General features: G+C 34.9%; 1 protein-coding gene across 3 annotated transcripts in view; it reads left to right on the top strand.

Annotated features, from left to right (window-relative positions):
• The window catches only part of LOC118191355 (uncharacterized), a 45670-nt gene extending 30580 nt beyond the window's left edge, over positions 1 to 15090 (top strand). For 2 of the 3 annotated variants that reach the window (XM_035362155.2, XM_035362157.2), the window contains 3 exons: positions 4834 to 4914; positions 7996 to 8155; positions 14604 to 15090. In XM_035362155.2, the coding sequence (XP_035218046.1) occupies positions 4834 to 4914; positions 7996 to 8155; positions 14604 to 14685 (323 nt within the window). In that variant the 3' untranslated portion in view covers positions 14686 to 15090. The remainder of the gene's footprint in view (positions 1 to 4833; positions 4915 to 7995; positions 8156 to 14603) is intronic. The other variant, XM_035362156.2, reaches the window with a different exon arrangement.
• Positions 15091 to 16004: the final 914 nt, after the last annotated feature.

Here is a 16004-nt window from a genome sequence, read left to right as displayed (position 1 = left end):
GATTATTTAATCTTTTTCTTTTCCTTTCCTTTTCAGATATAATATTCCTATTCTAAGATATAAGCCGGGCGTGAAACTCCGGGATAAAATCATTAAATATGTCACAATTAAAATATATCGGAATAATGCTAGAATGCCCGCTTACGTGGCTTTCTCATATTCGTTACGTTAAGCAAAAAGCGCTACAATTTGCCAAATCATTGCACCGTACAGCCGCTATAAAATGGGGAAATACCATACAGATTCCTTCGCTTATAATATATGACAGTAACGCAGCGTATTGTGCTTTATGTAGCCTCAATGTGGCGTAAACATTTATTCCATCAAATGATGCAGAACTTTAATTCTCCATAGCATCCGCATCTATTCACCACATGCAGATCATATCGCACAATATCGACGGCAGTACTTCAACTCGCACAATTACCGCCTTTAGACTTCGTAGTGTCCCTGTCTGCCGTGCCGAAGGACCAGGGTTCAAATCTCGTAGAAGCGGTAGATGTTTGTAAATGTATAATGTCGGTGTGGCATAGCGGCACTCTATGTGACGAGACGAAAATCCTCTCGAGTGGTTTGCTGGAAGGGAAGAGGGGTGGGATACACCCGGAACCGTCATCCCTGGGTGCTCTTCATCAAAACTGTTGGCAGAACTGAGCAAATTCGTACTCTCACCTGTAAGGTGCTCAAGGCTGTTGCCAACGACAGGCGCATCTTGAGCTCTCTTTGCCATGAAGAATTTCGTGTGCTTGGGCTAATGTTGTTGTCAGACAAGTGAGCATAAGTAACAACAACAGCAACAGACTTGGTAGTAGAAATGGTAATATAGTAGAAAAGATAGATTAGACTGAACAGAACATGTGATTTCTGAAGCCAGACTCTCTGTACTACTATTGTATTTGCATTTCCTGCAATATATGCTTTTAAATTTCTGGAAAGTTTGTAAAGTGTACTTGTAATGTATACTATCATAAGTGTATGTTCTGCTGTAAAGTAATTTGAGAATCTGAAATAATATAGTACTTACGTAAAGTAAGTAATTATGCCCTAAGCCACAACGGCAACTAACTCTTACAATATTATTTGATGTACACTATCCAACATTGAACATGCAACACCATGAACGAATGGTCAGAAAGTGATAAAACTCGGCAAAAAGAGAAAGTCAGCAACAAACAATAAGTAGTCTTTATTTCGAAATGATATTCAGAATACAGAGCGAGAACTGCGTCGGCTCAGTAAGTTGATTGGTTGATAACGGAGGGCGGGGACGCCTGATGCCTAACAGAGGTAAACAGGCATGTGTCCCGCGCCCTCCACTAACCAAGAACAACTCCCTGAGGCCTCAAGAGGCCGCCTCGGGAGCTTTTTAGGATGTTAACAAGAGCATTTACATGACCATACAAGGGCAGATTGCATTCGTTTGACCGTTTTGACATTTGTTGTTGCAATTTGATATGGTAATTTTGCATATTCATAATAAAATTCAAATAAAAATACAAATTAAATATACAAATACAAAAATACAGTTACAAAATAATAGGATTAAAATACAGGCTCATAGGTTAACAAAATTTTTTTTTTTTTTAATTAAGTATTATGCACATACAGAAGAGGAAATGTTAAATACATGTTGGAAACATTTGACTGTACATTATTTGATAAATGTCTGTAATAGGGACTTATGTAAGTTTTAGTAGACTTATGTGTCTGAGAATGGGGAACTGCATGCTGACTTAGTTAGTGTATCATGCCTTGAGAGTTTTGGTTAATGAGGAGAGCACAAATCTTGGTCCATTCTCTTGAGCTTGTTAACAACTTTGCAGATTGTATTTACTGCCGGTTTGTGCTTTATAAGGAAGCGGTGATAAGCTTCTCTATTGTTGGTGGGAAGAGGGAGGTGATTTCCTGCTGTCAGATGGCATTCAAAAACATGGTGGTCTGGGGAGCCTTCCACTCCGCAGGCGCATATGTCCGTGGTCGTTATGCCATGTCTATTGAAGTAGGTCGGGAATGGGCCGTATCCCGTAATATAAGCCGTAAGAGGAGCTATTGCAATGTTGAGTTCAGTGCCGACTTTCGGGAGGTAGCTGTATGTACGCCTTCCAGTTGTGCAGTGCGTCCAGTCTTCCTGCCAAAGTTTTAGGCCTTGACCCCGTAATAACCCTTTGAGGTAGGAAGGAGGGGCTGGGATTGTGATTTTTTCAGCTTCTGGATCAGTGGCTGCTTGCTTGGCCAGGCTATCAGCTGCTTCATTCCCGTCATTTTCTGCATGTGCCTTGATCCATGTTAAGGACAGATGTTTCTGCGGGTTGCGCTGCAAAAGTTGTTGTAATTTGATGGTCAAGGGCGAGGTGGGGTTGTGATTATCTAATGTTAGAAGTGTTGGCATACTGTCTGTGAAAATTTTCGCCCGTTCTATATTATTATTGAAAATGTAATCTACCGCCGTTATAATTACCTGCACCTCCGCCTGGAACACACTGTCGTTTAAGTCAAGGCGTCCTTTCCATGCATGGATGATTCTTCCGTTGTCATAGTGTGCAAATTCGCTGCCTACTCCGTCTTCCTGCTTAAAGCCGTCGATGTATATTTGCGTATCCCTTGAAACTCGCGTCACTGACAGTGGCTGTAACCGTGAGATGTTAATGCTTATTCCTGTGCCTTTACGTGCGGTATGAGTGTGAATAGTGTTACCTGGGCTTTGAAATTGCAGAGGGCTGTTGTTATGTTGCCAAATGTTGCATCTTTGCGGAGGTATATGAGGGTGGTGTAGACTGCCTCTTGTTCTGCCCGTATGTGGAGTGGAATGAGCCCTGCAAGGAATGTCGCTGAGCTGGTGGCTCTTGGATGGCGATACGCGAAGCAACACGTTTTAGGTACAGAGTCAATAAGACTACGGATTGTGTCCTAAGAAATGGCTCTTCATTCCTTGTCAACCATTTGCCACAGTTCGTCTTCTGAATGCGGCAATGGCAGGAATTTTCCCCCTAGTACAAGTATTTGCATACTTTTCGGGCCATTCCTTCTTAGTGTTGCATTTTCAATGTCGGGTAGTGTATCTCCTAGTGCGGAGATGCGAGATGCTGTATATGCGGAGATGCGAGACTATACCATTTCACCAAGAGATTAGGTATAATCTCTTGGTAAAATGATGATGTCTCCGTCTCCTGTCAACTCTCAACTATCTGCTGAGGAAATACATTTCCATGCATTCTGTTTTGAAAATTAATTATGTAAAATTAAAGCCTTTCAGATATTTATTATTGGTAAAACTGTTCAACTGTTTTAACATTGATTTCAATTGATAAAAGCGTAGCACATCTTTAGTTCCATTATGTAGAAATTTGTGTTTAAACTAATTTCATGTAGGAAGAAATATTTACATTCTGAAAAATTATGGATCAGTTTTTATTTTTATATATAGTGTTTAGTTTCGTCATAATGAAGCAGATAGTCCAAAATTAAATCAAAGTAGAGATGGAAAAATAACTTACAAAAAAATATGCATTGCTAAAAACAGTTAGAGAATATTATGATTTTGGAAATAAAGTGCGGATAAGGAAATGTTTTGGTGACTGATTATGATGTATAGGTCTTGCAAGATATGAGAAAAAAAGAACCACCGGACAAGGAATAATTAAATTTTATTGAGGATATTGGTCGGTAAACAAAAAATGCACAATTTGTGCATATTATGCAAACAAACCAAAAATGTGATTTCTCAGATAGATGAGTTTCGGTAAGGGATATGATTTCCTCTGACCGAAAGCAATGTCGCAAATTTACGAGACATGGAATGAATGAGGTTATCAATAAGGAAGTGTCCACCAGCTGAGCACGGTGTTGCCTGTTGCTACCATTCAAGAGAATGACTTCATCCTCGGTTGCTATAGCGTAAAGAATACAGTAGGTTTGAGGATCTCATCCGCATATCGCTAAGCCGTTAGTGCTCCATTCCTAATAATGTGCAGGTCGGTACCCCCACGCGTTTGATAGAAATACCGGCCCAGACCATCATTCCGCCTCCGACAAATTGGATGCTTTCATGCACAAATGCAGGAGTATTCGGTGTACCAGGTTCTCTCCAGATGAGAATCCGCCTATTGTCAAGTTGTATACTAAAGCTGCACTCGTTCGTGAAGAGCACATTATTCCACTCTCCATCAGATGCTCATATGCCCACCTTCTGCGGGCAGAAAGGTGGTCTTGTGTCAACGAAACACAAGCCATAAGTCTGCGAGCATGCCAAACCCACATGGTGGAGTCAGTTTCGAGCAGTTTCAGTCAAAACTCTGATATCGGTAGCCCTCTGAAGGTGCTGTTGCAAGAAAGTGGCGTTCACATTGCGGTTTCTTCTGGCCGTTGGTTTTAAAAGCCGATTCTCATTTTGTGTTGTTGCAGACGTACGACCTTGTTCCAATTTTTGGCGAACATTTCCAGTTTCCAAATCCGATTCCGTAGTATCGAAATGACCCTTTAAGATACTCCTAACGCTTCCGCTACAACGAACTGCATTTGACCCGCCTCTAAACAACAAGTGGCCCTCCAGGCTATCGGTTCAGCTGAGTTCTCTTGCTACGGCATCGTATTCCTGTTACAAAACATTCAAAGCGTGTCAATTGTTTTAATCTCCTGCAAATGCTGCATGTCACTTTTCACTCCTTATCTAACATGTGTTGTTTGAAACGTCATACAAAATTTCCATGTTCCCAGATTTCTAAACATTATAATTTTCTTTTTTTAAACCTCTTCTATTTTATTTTTCGTTAATTCATACTGAACACACAAAATCCTCTAATTGTTTTCAGCAGTGTTATATTCGATTATTTACAGGACCACCAAAGTCTGATGATGACTTTTTGGGTTTACTTCAAGATGACAAAGATGACAAAAGGAAAAAATCATTAACATTTGGTAAGTCTTTGTTAAGAGAAACTACTTCAGAGTTTTATTTCTGTTACTACTTGGGAAGACGAAACATAGAAATAGAAAGACGGTCGCATTGAAGTTTTGCAGTTTATTTTAAAAATACGGCTTTCAGAACCCAGCTTCCAAAGTTTCAATAGTACAGCAAAGTTTCCTCGCCATTTCTGTAAATTTTTGTAATTGTGAGAGAAATTTTTCTGAGCAAAAGTCGATTAAGCATCACCAAAGACCCCTAATGAATCTCATTGTCTACAGAATTGAAACTAGAGCAATCGTCAGCAGCACTCTAGAAGTTTATTTGATTTCTTGGGAGGCCGAGTAATGAAACAGACTTCCGAAATGCCATCAGTGATTTTTCTGACAGAAAATATTCTAAATAGCATTTCTAGAATTAACAAATAAATATTAGGGTCATTATATGTTTAGATAATATTTATAATCACTGTAAATTTAGCTAGCTTCAATAACTAAATTTCTTCACAGTAACATTCACAGGAGTTTATGAACGAATGAATCCTTAATTTCCAAATACATTTATAAAAAAAAATCTAATAAATATTTGGGGATTTTGTTAAAGGCAAATGCATGCTTTTTTCAAGAATGTGCATAAATACCCATATACAGTTAATATTTTCAAATTTTTGTCATGTGCAAATCTTTAATTTCTGCGCATTCACCGTATTTTTACTGTATTTTCCCTCTTTAATTAGTAAAGTAAATTACAAGAATTAAGCATGTGTCAGAATTTTTTACATAAGAAATACGTATAAATTCATGAAAATTACATGCATTATTTTAATATGCACTCAAATTTAATTTTCTCTCGAAATTCCTCTACGAAGACATCTCTCCCGTTAGGCAGCTAGCCTTTACATACCTTACCCTATTTCAAAAACTTAACCTGATCTATGTGTCTAATTACAAATACTTTAGCATACATAATTTTACAATTATATTTAGCCATCAAGTTTCAAATTTTTGACTTAAAATACGTTTTGGGTACATTCATTATCAAATTAAATTTTCTAGTAAATATATGTTAGTAGATCATTCAATACCTCTCTTATCAATTTTACCCAGTTTAACAATTTTCTGATAATATAATAAATAACATCTAACCATTTCACATTTAAGTATTAACCTCACTCATCAGAGATCACTGATCGCAATCTTGATTGCCTTTCTCTGCATAGCAATATTACTTCACTTTTTGAAAGATTTAAAACAACTAATTGATCTAAATTCACAAAAATATTTAATTTAAAGTAGCAGACAACTACTCAAACTTTTCTCCTTTTACTAGGGATTAAATTAAGAAATAAAAATTGGTTACGCTTCATTTAACAGTATATGTACTGAATAGCAAAGACTTTTTACTCATAATTTTATATTGCGTTTAATCATCCAAAATGTTGCTAAATAAAATTTTAAAAAAGAGCGAAAACTTTATTTTGATATATTTTTTCTTACTCTATTAATCGCTATCACTGAATATGGAATAAGATAAGTTTTGTATGCTATTGACGCATAGATACTCAGTTATTTGCAGTATTTTTGCAAATACTATATTGGAGAATTTTATAAAGCAAATTCGTAATCAAAATCGCTGTTGCAAGTTATTGAAAAATAACCAAGTTGTGATTTTTGCGTAAGCCACTAAACTATACAAATTGCTATAGCCCATCCAACAACGAATGTTTCTTTTATTCGGAAGTATTTCCTTTTTTTGATTTGCGTGGAATTATCGTGCATGAAAATACTAGCAAAACGCGGTCAATGTAACATGTTCTAGATGTAAAGAAAACACATCTCCTTTAGCTACCAAAGCTCGACAGCACAGCGTCAGGTGCAATGCGGGGATTGACGTCTACTTTATTTTTACCTTCATGATTCCCAAGGTACTTGAATGTTTCTTACTATAGTTCTATTTTGTGGATTACCTATTTTACTCTTGCCTTAATATAACTTTTTAAAAACTGTGTCGTACTATCATATCATTGAAAATATTTGAACTTCTATCGATCAATCAGGTCCATGAAATTCATTAGCGCCTGTCGTTTGTCTGGCATTGCGGTTTTTATAGGTGGCAGTATGTTTTTCCCCCAACTGTATCCTAAATTTAAGGGAAACTTCGCAGATGACGGATCTGAAAGTTTCCTCACTCTTTTCTTCGACTACTGACCTGCTCAGAGAACTCTCCCCCCCCCCACCAATGGCAGATTGTGAACAATTACAAATGTAACCCAGTCCATTAATCTATACAAGATCGGATGTGGTGGTCTCTTTATTATGGAGGCACCTAATAGGTGGCCCACCATCGCCTTTCCTATGAAGGGACGGACAGTTACAACCATGCCTTCTCCGGGATTCGAACCCAGGCCCTTCGGCATCGCACTCAGCTTCCCTGACCACTATACTGACTGGGCGGCGAGAGAACTTTCTTCTCGACTGTATTTGAGGTGGTTCCATAAAAACGCATACCCTGAGGCCAAATCCTTGTGACATACAATGGTTTAGTAGATTCGTTTGATTTTTTTAACGCAATATGGCTTCCGAAGAATCGCAGACACAGTTTCATTTTAGGTATACACATTATATGCAGTTCGTAGTTGTGAGATTAATGCGTAATTGAAATTATAAATCAAGATCACTAACTTAAAATGACATCATCTGGGTTAAAATTAAATTAATTAATTAACTACCGATTCGCTGTGAACCATTCTTAGTATTAACTTGAAGACAGACTAATTTAAGACCTATCTCTTAGACTTAAGAAGGCTGTTCTTTTCTATGGCAGAGCGTAATTTGTGTACAGAAACCTACAACTAAAAATGAAAAATGTGTTCTAACAACTGAACTACACGTCTGCATGGAGATTTGCAACTGATTATTCAAATATATAAATAATTGTGTAAATTTAAGGTAGGTAACCTTATTATTTGCTGCTTAGTATCATAAAATTATTCTGTGTTAGCAATTACAATTCCATTTTTATTTTTTCTTTTAAACTACTGATATGAGTGCATATTCATATTTAGTTCCTGAATATACATTGCAGAAGTTTTCTAGGTGAGCTAAATACAGCGGAACGCTCTTTTGATATCAGTGAAGTCGTAGAAGGAGCAACTCTTTTGCAAGGCCCGAAGAAAAAACGGCTTTATGTACCTGCACCTCCAATGGAAGTAGATATTAGCAAGCAAGTTACCCTTATCCTCAGGCTTGTTGCTAGGTAAATGTTTATTGTTTCTTTTGGTAGTCTGCAGTCAAGAATAATTTTTAATTAGAATTTAAAATTAATTTTAAAATTCATTTGGCAGGTTTCGCTCAGTAACTCATTTATTTCAACTATCGTTTTAGAGATTTCATTTTAAAAGTAATTTGTTTTACTAAAATAAGAAAATGTTATTATTAATTATTTATTGTCAATCGAGTCCTCTCAGCGTCCTTTTTAGTTCTTTTAAATTCCTTGACCTAGAAACCACAGAAATTTTAAATTATTGAATTAAAACAGTTAAGCAGTCATTATATTTTCTAGAGATTAAATTTATAAATATCAGAATAAATGACTTTATTAATGAAAAAATATGGATGATCTAGAAATGTTCATGTCTTCAGATGGGAGCATGTTCAAAAAGCTGTATAAAATTGTTTTATAGGGTTATATCTTTTTTATCTGCTTAGTAGTAATTGAACAGGAAACACAAAAATAACTTGCATTTATACATAGCGCTATTTATACTAATATTCATTCATAGTGTTCGAAAAAAAGTAGCTCTAGTCTTGATTCTCCTAGTATTGACTCTAGATATGTGCTTAAAATAAGGTAGAGTTTCTTTAAAACGGCTTCAGCATTGCGGATGATCCATTGCCATATGAGTTGCTTTCTCGGATGTTGGAAGACACGTAGCGAGTCCCTGGATCTCTCTAGATCAAAGTAAGTCGAGTATTAATTAGTGGTTAGGCTGAATCGGGACTTATCAGTAAAAAGAACAGTACCAAACTGATGCTTGGCCCAAAGTCGATGTTTTTGTACAATAATAAACAGGCTCTTTTGTGCGCAGAATTGACCTTGAGGCAAACGGCAGGTCTTCTTCCGAACACGCGAAATATTAGAACCATATATTGGTTTTATGACTGTAACTAGGTCTTGATGCATTTTCATAGACGACAACGCTCTTCCTCATAGGGTTAATCAGGCGGACGATTTTAAGGAAAGTGAAGAAATTGCCGATTAGCCAGCAAGCCTAAAATCTGTAGAAAATGTATGAGAGACTCCTGGAAGAAAAACTGCAATCTTTCTTTTCCCTCCCAGAACCCTCCAAGATTTTAAAACCATGTTGGTGGCGCTGGTCAAAGGAGTGGGTCGAATGCCGTAGGAACTCAAAAAATGCCTCATTTTCAATATGAAGTCATATTGTGAGAACTGACTGTTAGAGGGGGATATGCCTAAGTTGATCTTCTTTTTTGTTCTTTCTGTTCTTCTATAACCTCTCTTGTTTTCCTTCACCGATGACCCTTACCCACGATCGTGTGCGTGTACCATGACTTTTTAAGGATATTATTTTTTTGTATTATATCAAAATATATTCTTACGAAATTTCATTAAAATCTATCCGTCATTTCTGAATACAATCGAACTTGGCACCATATAGATGACAGTAGGAGTTTTTCCAACCTTGTCTCAATTTTGAAACATAATCCACTCAGTGACGGAACCGAAGGTCTTTCACTCATCTCTTCCTTTTACCATTCCTAGAGAGAATTTTGAGCTCGATAGTATTTTAAGTGCCCCCATGCTGCAAAGATTCTGTACCATACCAACAGGCCAATTTTTTTTTTTTTTTTTTTTTTTTTTAAGATTTTGTTTGGCACTCTGCATTGCACTACTAAGAGAACTCCACTAATTTAGAGTTCTTTCTTCCAAAGAGAGAGGTTCTTTCTCTAACAGATTTCGTAACTGTTTAAAAGACTGTAGAATTCGTACTCTGTTGTATTCTACAGAAACCACTATAAGAAACTGATTTCTACGTACGGCATTTTCCTGCGACATAAAGGTAGACGTAATTGTCCGTAATTAAATATTAAAGATACAAAAATACAATATGTAACAGTTTATAATGATCTTGATAAGGCAAAAATTATGAAAGAGGAAGAAATTTTATGTGTAAAATCTCCTGATGAAGAGAAGAGTTTAGATGATCCCCGACCTACTATATGATTCTACAAACTATATGATTCGCAGATTTCTCAGAATTCAAGATGAACCAGAAGCAACTTTGACGCACTTAATAATTGTAGAAAACAATTCGTACTCATTGAAAAACTAAGTACGAAAACTAAGTAATCTATGAAAAACTAAGTAAATATATGAGTATGAATTATTTCATGTTAAATGTCTATATCAAATTATTCAAAACATTTTTTTTTTAATTTTCCCTGCCCCTTGGTAATTCGAGATAAATTGCTTAGCCCATGATGCACTCAAAATACAATTCTAGTTTTGCTTTTTTGCATTTAACATCTTAACAAACAGTATAACCTTAATTTATATTAATTAGTATTTATTAGCCCAGAAGGGTTATTAATTTCGTTTTGGCACTTTGCGTTCGTTCACTATAAAAGTATGAATCACTTTCCAAATTGTTGCCACCAAATATTAGAGCCCTGCGTTATATTTAAAGAAATTAAATGATGAAGAATCTGCATGAATGTATGTATGTTTCTTGCATTGTGAAAAAACAACAGTACCTAGAGACATCAAATTTTGAATAACGTAGTCCTCCACTCAAATATGAGCATCTGGAAGCCCAAATTTAGAATTTGGAATTTGTTTTATTATCTATTTCATATTTTGTTCGCAGTTTTTCGCATTATCAGCCTCCAATTCTCCTGAAAGCAACTCAGACACATGGCGTCCGTCCTTTTAGTTCCTACTCCCCGTAATATGTTAATTTACCGATGTCTGATTGTTTAAGGATTTTTGCTTTTCCATATACATGCTACAGCCACTAAAAAATAAAAATAAATGTGCCACATTTTTAGGTACTAACCAAAATAAAACTGAATATACCATGTTTTGGAAAGGCATTTCTTGAGTTTCATACATTTTATTCGCTTCTGTAACAAAATTATTTCATGTTCCAAGCGTCATTTCAACAAGTAATTCTCGTTATATGATTCTTACATAATGAACAGACTCGTGTATTTAAATAACACTTCGGTCTATAATAATATTAAAAATGAAAATCTATAGCCAATATGTTTAAAGTGAAACTTATCTGTATCATTCTTAACCTAGTCCTCGTTTACGCATGTTTTCTCCCTTTACCTTTTCTAATAACATTCGTCATTTTCTAATAACATTTCTCAGTTATACGCATGTTTTCTCCCTTTACCTTTTCTAATATCTAATCTTTTCTAATCTTATCTTATCTTTTCTAATCTTTCGTCGATTATTCGTACATTAAATGTATTGTTATAAAAATGTGAAGAAAGGCGAATGTAATCGTTTAAGAATGGGCTAGCAGATTGCACCAGTTAAGCTGTATATTTTATTTATAAGCAATGAAACAAAATGTTCAGTTGATGTACCAGCTCTATGATCCTGTTCTCCGGCATCCACAACATGAATATTTTTCATTGCATATATACTATATTTGATATACTCGTGTTTTTTTTTTTCCTTTATGTATGACAAGGCTCTATCTAAATATCATATTCAACCTGTTTATATATTCCAGCCTCCAGGGCCAATGCATATGTAATACGTTAAGCAGATAAATACATAATTTAAGTATTACACACACACACATATATATATATATGTAAGATAAAAATATATGAATCAGAATTATAATATAACTATAAACATTAATTCTTCCTCTCTATTCTAAAATCGTAATAACTTATCTGCATTGCGTCATTGAAATTAATCATGCGATCTTACGTAACCGCTAATGCAGATGCCTCTTGACCAATCACCAAATAACAAACAAAAACTTTCCTCTTCGCGTGCTTCCATCCTTCATAACTACGCACTTCAGCTTTTGCCCTCTACTCTGCTAACATGTAATTTCGCTGGCTTGCTTGCTATCCCAACAATATCAAAAATGTAAATCTTCTGTGGAAAGGCACGACTAGAGTGCCAAGTGATTGTGGCCACAAATATCAATTGGAAATAAAAATGGAATTAAAACTGCCTCGACTGCCAAGTTCTTTAGATATTACCAAGTTAGCATTACTAGCATACTACGCAATCAAAATCTTCTTCAATATGGATCTAGGCACGCATCTACAGTGCATCTACAGTGTTCCGTCATTTCCTTTGTGCTTTTAATATTACAATTAAGCCGGTAGGATAGTTTCCTGCAGCCTGAAACCTCAATGGAAAATTTAATTCAGCTCTTCAAATCATCGTTTTGGGATAAATCCAAGATAATGTTAAAGAAGTGAATCATCAAATTTGTTTTTTCAGTGTTTAAAAAATAACAGATCATTCTTCTGCTGTGGTGCAAGTGCTTCAAAAAAAAAAAAAATAATAATCACGCGTAGTGTTTACAGATTGAAAGTGATCTCTCGATAAATTGAGAAGTTCGAATGCCTAGTGAAAAGGAAATCATCAGTGAATTACCGTTTAGGAATTAAGCATTACAGCGGGTTCAAGGTCGATCTGAGTTAGTGTTTGCAAGTATGTGCGACAGAAAATTATTTGCACTTCCGCTTTTTCAACAGCTCAAAAATTATTACATTCGTGTGAATCTAGCTCAGGAACTAAATAATTTAATGTGCTGCGGATTCTATAGTTTTCATTTCAACTTTGGTTAAAATTTTCTGCAATTTGTTTTGAGAAAATCTGAAATTCTTGTTCATTAATTTTTCTAATTTTTCATAATTATGTGTGAGCAAATTAAGTAACTAATTTTAAGCTATTTAAATTATTCATAGGGAAGGATATTAAGATAAGTTTTTATGTGTGTGTGTGTGTGTATTTAATTATGGCAAAGCACACTAGGGCTATCTGCCTGAGGGGAGGGATGCCTTTCGTGGAGGAATTTCTAAGGGAAACTGGCTCGTATACACGTTACACATGAGGAAAACCACGAAAACGCCCATGCAGCCAGCCCGTTCGCGGGATTCGAACCTCGGACCGAACTACCAGGATAAGTTTTTATGTTTATCCTAAGTTTTTTATGTTTTTGAATTTTTGTTGAGAATTTTGAATACTAATTTTATAGTTATTCTAAAAATGAAGTAGGTGTAAAAAATAAGTGAAATTATTACAGATACGTAATATGAAATTATGGTAAATGCATGTTTAATTTATGGGTGATTGTATGTTAAGTATAGTGTATGTCGAGGGAGTATTGGTTCCTTCAACAGAGGCCTGTTATTACCTCTGTACAGTTGTTCCTTTTACCCTCTTCATGCAAGATAATGTTGGAGGCTCTCATTTTATGAATGCTGTAAATTTTTATATTATTATTATATATTTTTTTATTATGGAATGTATTAGTGCAGTTCTAAAAGGCCAGTTACCTTAATGCAAGGAACGGAGGCCTTTTCAAGTAACTGTCTAGGCACCCTGGGCCACCAGTGCAGAGAACACACTGGTTAGCTCAAGAGGACAGCCCTATTGATGGATATGTTTGTTTAGAAGTATTGCGAGGCTTCCAGTTTGGTAAAATCAGAAATTGTAAATGAAAGATGATAGCGGTGAAACCATAAATTCTGAAAATCTTAATCCTATTATTTATGATGTTAAATTATAATTTATCAGTATGGAAATAAGTATCATAAATATTTATGTGCATTACATTTAATTATAAGAAATGATTATGTAAACGTTTTTGTGATATTCTGTAATAACAAGAACCTTCCCTGATGAATTATGATTATGTGAACTCTCAAACAAAAAGACTTTTGGACTGAAATGTTGAAAAATTCAATAGGACTCTAAAAATTAAGAATCTATTTGAAAAAAAAATTGATATTTATAAATAATACTTTACAGGATCAAAATTTTATTATTTATTTATATTTTTTTTTAATTTGCTTGTGCTTTAACTCTTTTTCTTTAAAAAGGCTTCTCTGTCGCTACGCCTTTTTCTTTTTGAAGGGGGGAATATGTAAGATAAAAATATATGAATCAGAATTATAATATAACTATAAACATTAATTCTTCCTCTCTATTCTAAAATCGTAATAATTTATCTGCATTGCGTCATTGAAATTAATCATGCGATCTTACGTAACCGCTAATGCAGATGCCTCTTGACCAATCACCAAATAACAAACAAAAACTTTCCTCTTCGCGTGCTTCCATCCTTCATAACTACGCACTTCAGCTTTTGCCCTCTACTCTGCTAATATGTAATTTCGCTGGCTTGCTTGCTATCCCAACAATATCAAAAATGTAAATCTTCTGTGGAAAGGCACGACTAGAGTGCCAAGTGATTGTGGCCACAAATATCAATTGGAAATAAAAATGGAATTAAAACTGCCTCGACTGCCAAGTTCTTTAGATATTACCAAGTTAGCATTACTAGCATACTACGCAATCAAAATCTTCTTCAATATGGATCTAGGCACGCATCTACAGTACATCTACAGTGTTCCGTCATTTCCTTTGTGCTTTTAATATTATATATATATATATATATATATATATTTTCTTCCAGTACTAAGAAAGAAGTTGAAGCTTCTAATGAGAAAGTATCATGTCTTCAACCACCACCCTTGCCTTCTAGACGTGAGAGATAGCATATGGCCTTTTCTATGGGAATAAAATGTAGTACTGCATTAGATATAGTCATGAATTGTGTATCACAGTGTTACAGCCAGAAGAGGAAAATGAGAAGTGAGCAAGAGAAATGAGTGAAATGTTATCTTCGATGTACGATGTATTTAAGCTTATCATTTGAATTACAATATGAAAATATAAATGTATTATTTATATGTGATACTAGATAACTCTTTACTGAAAGTCATACAATTTTTACATGTAATATAATTTTGTTTCTTTATTGATTATTGTTTCTTTGCATGTGTATGCACGTTTCTTATATCAGGCGAGAAGAAATGCTAAACTAGCCTCAATTCTACATTGTAAGCTTCCAATAAATATTTTTAAACATTATTTGACAATAAATAACATTTTTTTCTTAACTTCAGTATGCTCTTTTTATTCATTTTATGCAGCAAATTGATGATATGGTATTATTCTGTGACTCATTGAAAGATAATGCTAAAAGAGCTGGCCTTTTGAATAAAGAATAAATACCATTACTATCTTATAGCATTTTTTATCATACTACAAATAAAGTAGCATGTAATTCTTAACGAATCTGATTGTTCACAAGCGAAAGTGAACACAAAAGAATCCAGTTGAGCATATCTTTTGCAACCTGAGTTAAATACTGTAAAGGCCCTTATTTTCGCGAGGCTTTAATTTTCGCGATTTTCGCGAGCCCGTCGTAATCTCGAAATACTTTTTTTTTCCGCCTGAAATAATAATAAAAAATCAGAAATTTTTCACTTACCCAAAATTTAATGATTTATTGCACAGTTACAGGCTCTTTTATTTTTTTTTTTTGACAACTTTCTTTTTTATAACTATTTTTTGAATAATATAGAACTATATTTCTTGAATATAAAACAATAAAATTAATAGAAGGCAGCTCATTCACTTAGAATACTATTTATACCAGCTTCTTTGAAGCCATTCAAAATTATCTCATGTTTGGCTTCAATACCGTTAAATACGCGCACAAGCCAATAAGCGTGAATCGGTTTTAGTCGTGATATTCGCAAGTCCACAGATTCTTTTTCCTCTAGAAATTGAAGCTCATTAGAATACCACTCAATAAACTCATTCTTGAGCAAACGCTTGAACTCGCCATTTAGACGGGAACGGGTGGGGGGACGAACTTTTCGGACAATAGAAGTTTCTTAAAATGCTTTATGCAAAAGATGTACTTTTGCAATTTTTCAAATTTCTCAACTTTACTTAGGTACTTTTGGAATTTTTCAACTTTCGGTTCTGTTCATATAAAATTCGCGAAATTTTCAACTCGCGAAAT

The sequence above is a fragment of the Stegodyphus dumicola genome, chromosome 4, assembly GCF_044657685.1.
Source record: "Stegodyphus dumicola isolate Sdum_Otavi_A_Nest chromosome 4, ASM4465768v1".
Lineage (NCBI taxonomy): Eukaryota > Metazoa > Arthropoda > Arachnida > Araneae > Eresidae > Stegodyphus > Stegodyphus dumicola.
This window is presented reverse-complemented; position numbering and strand designations above follow the sequence as displayed.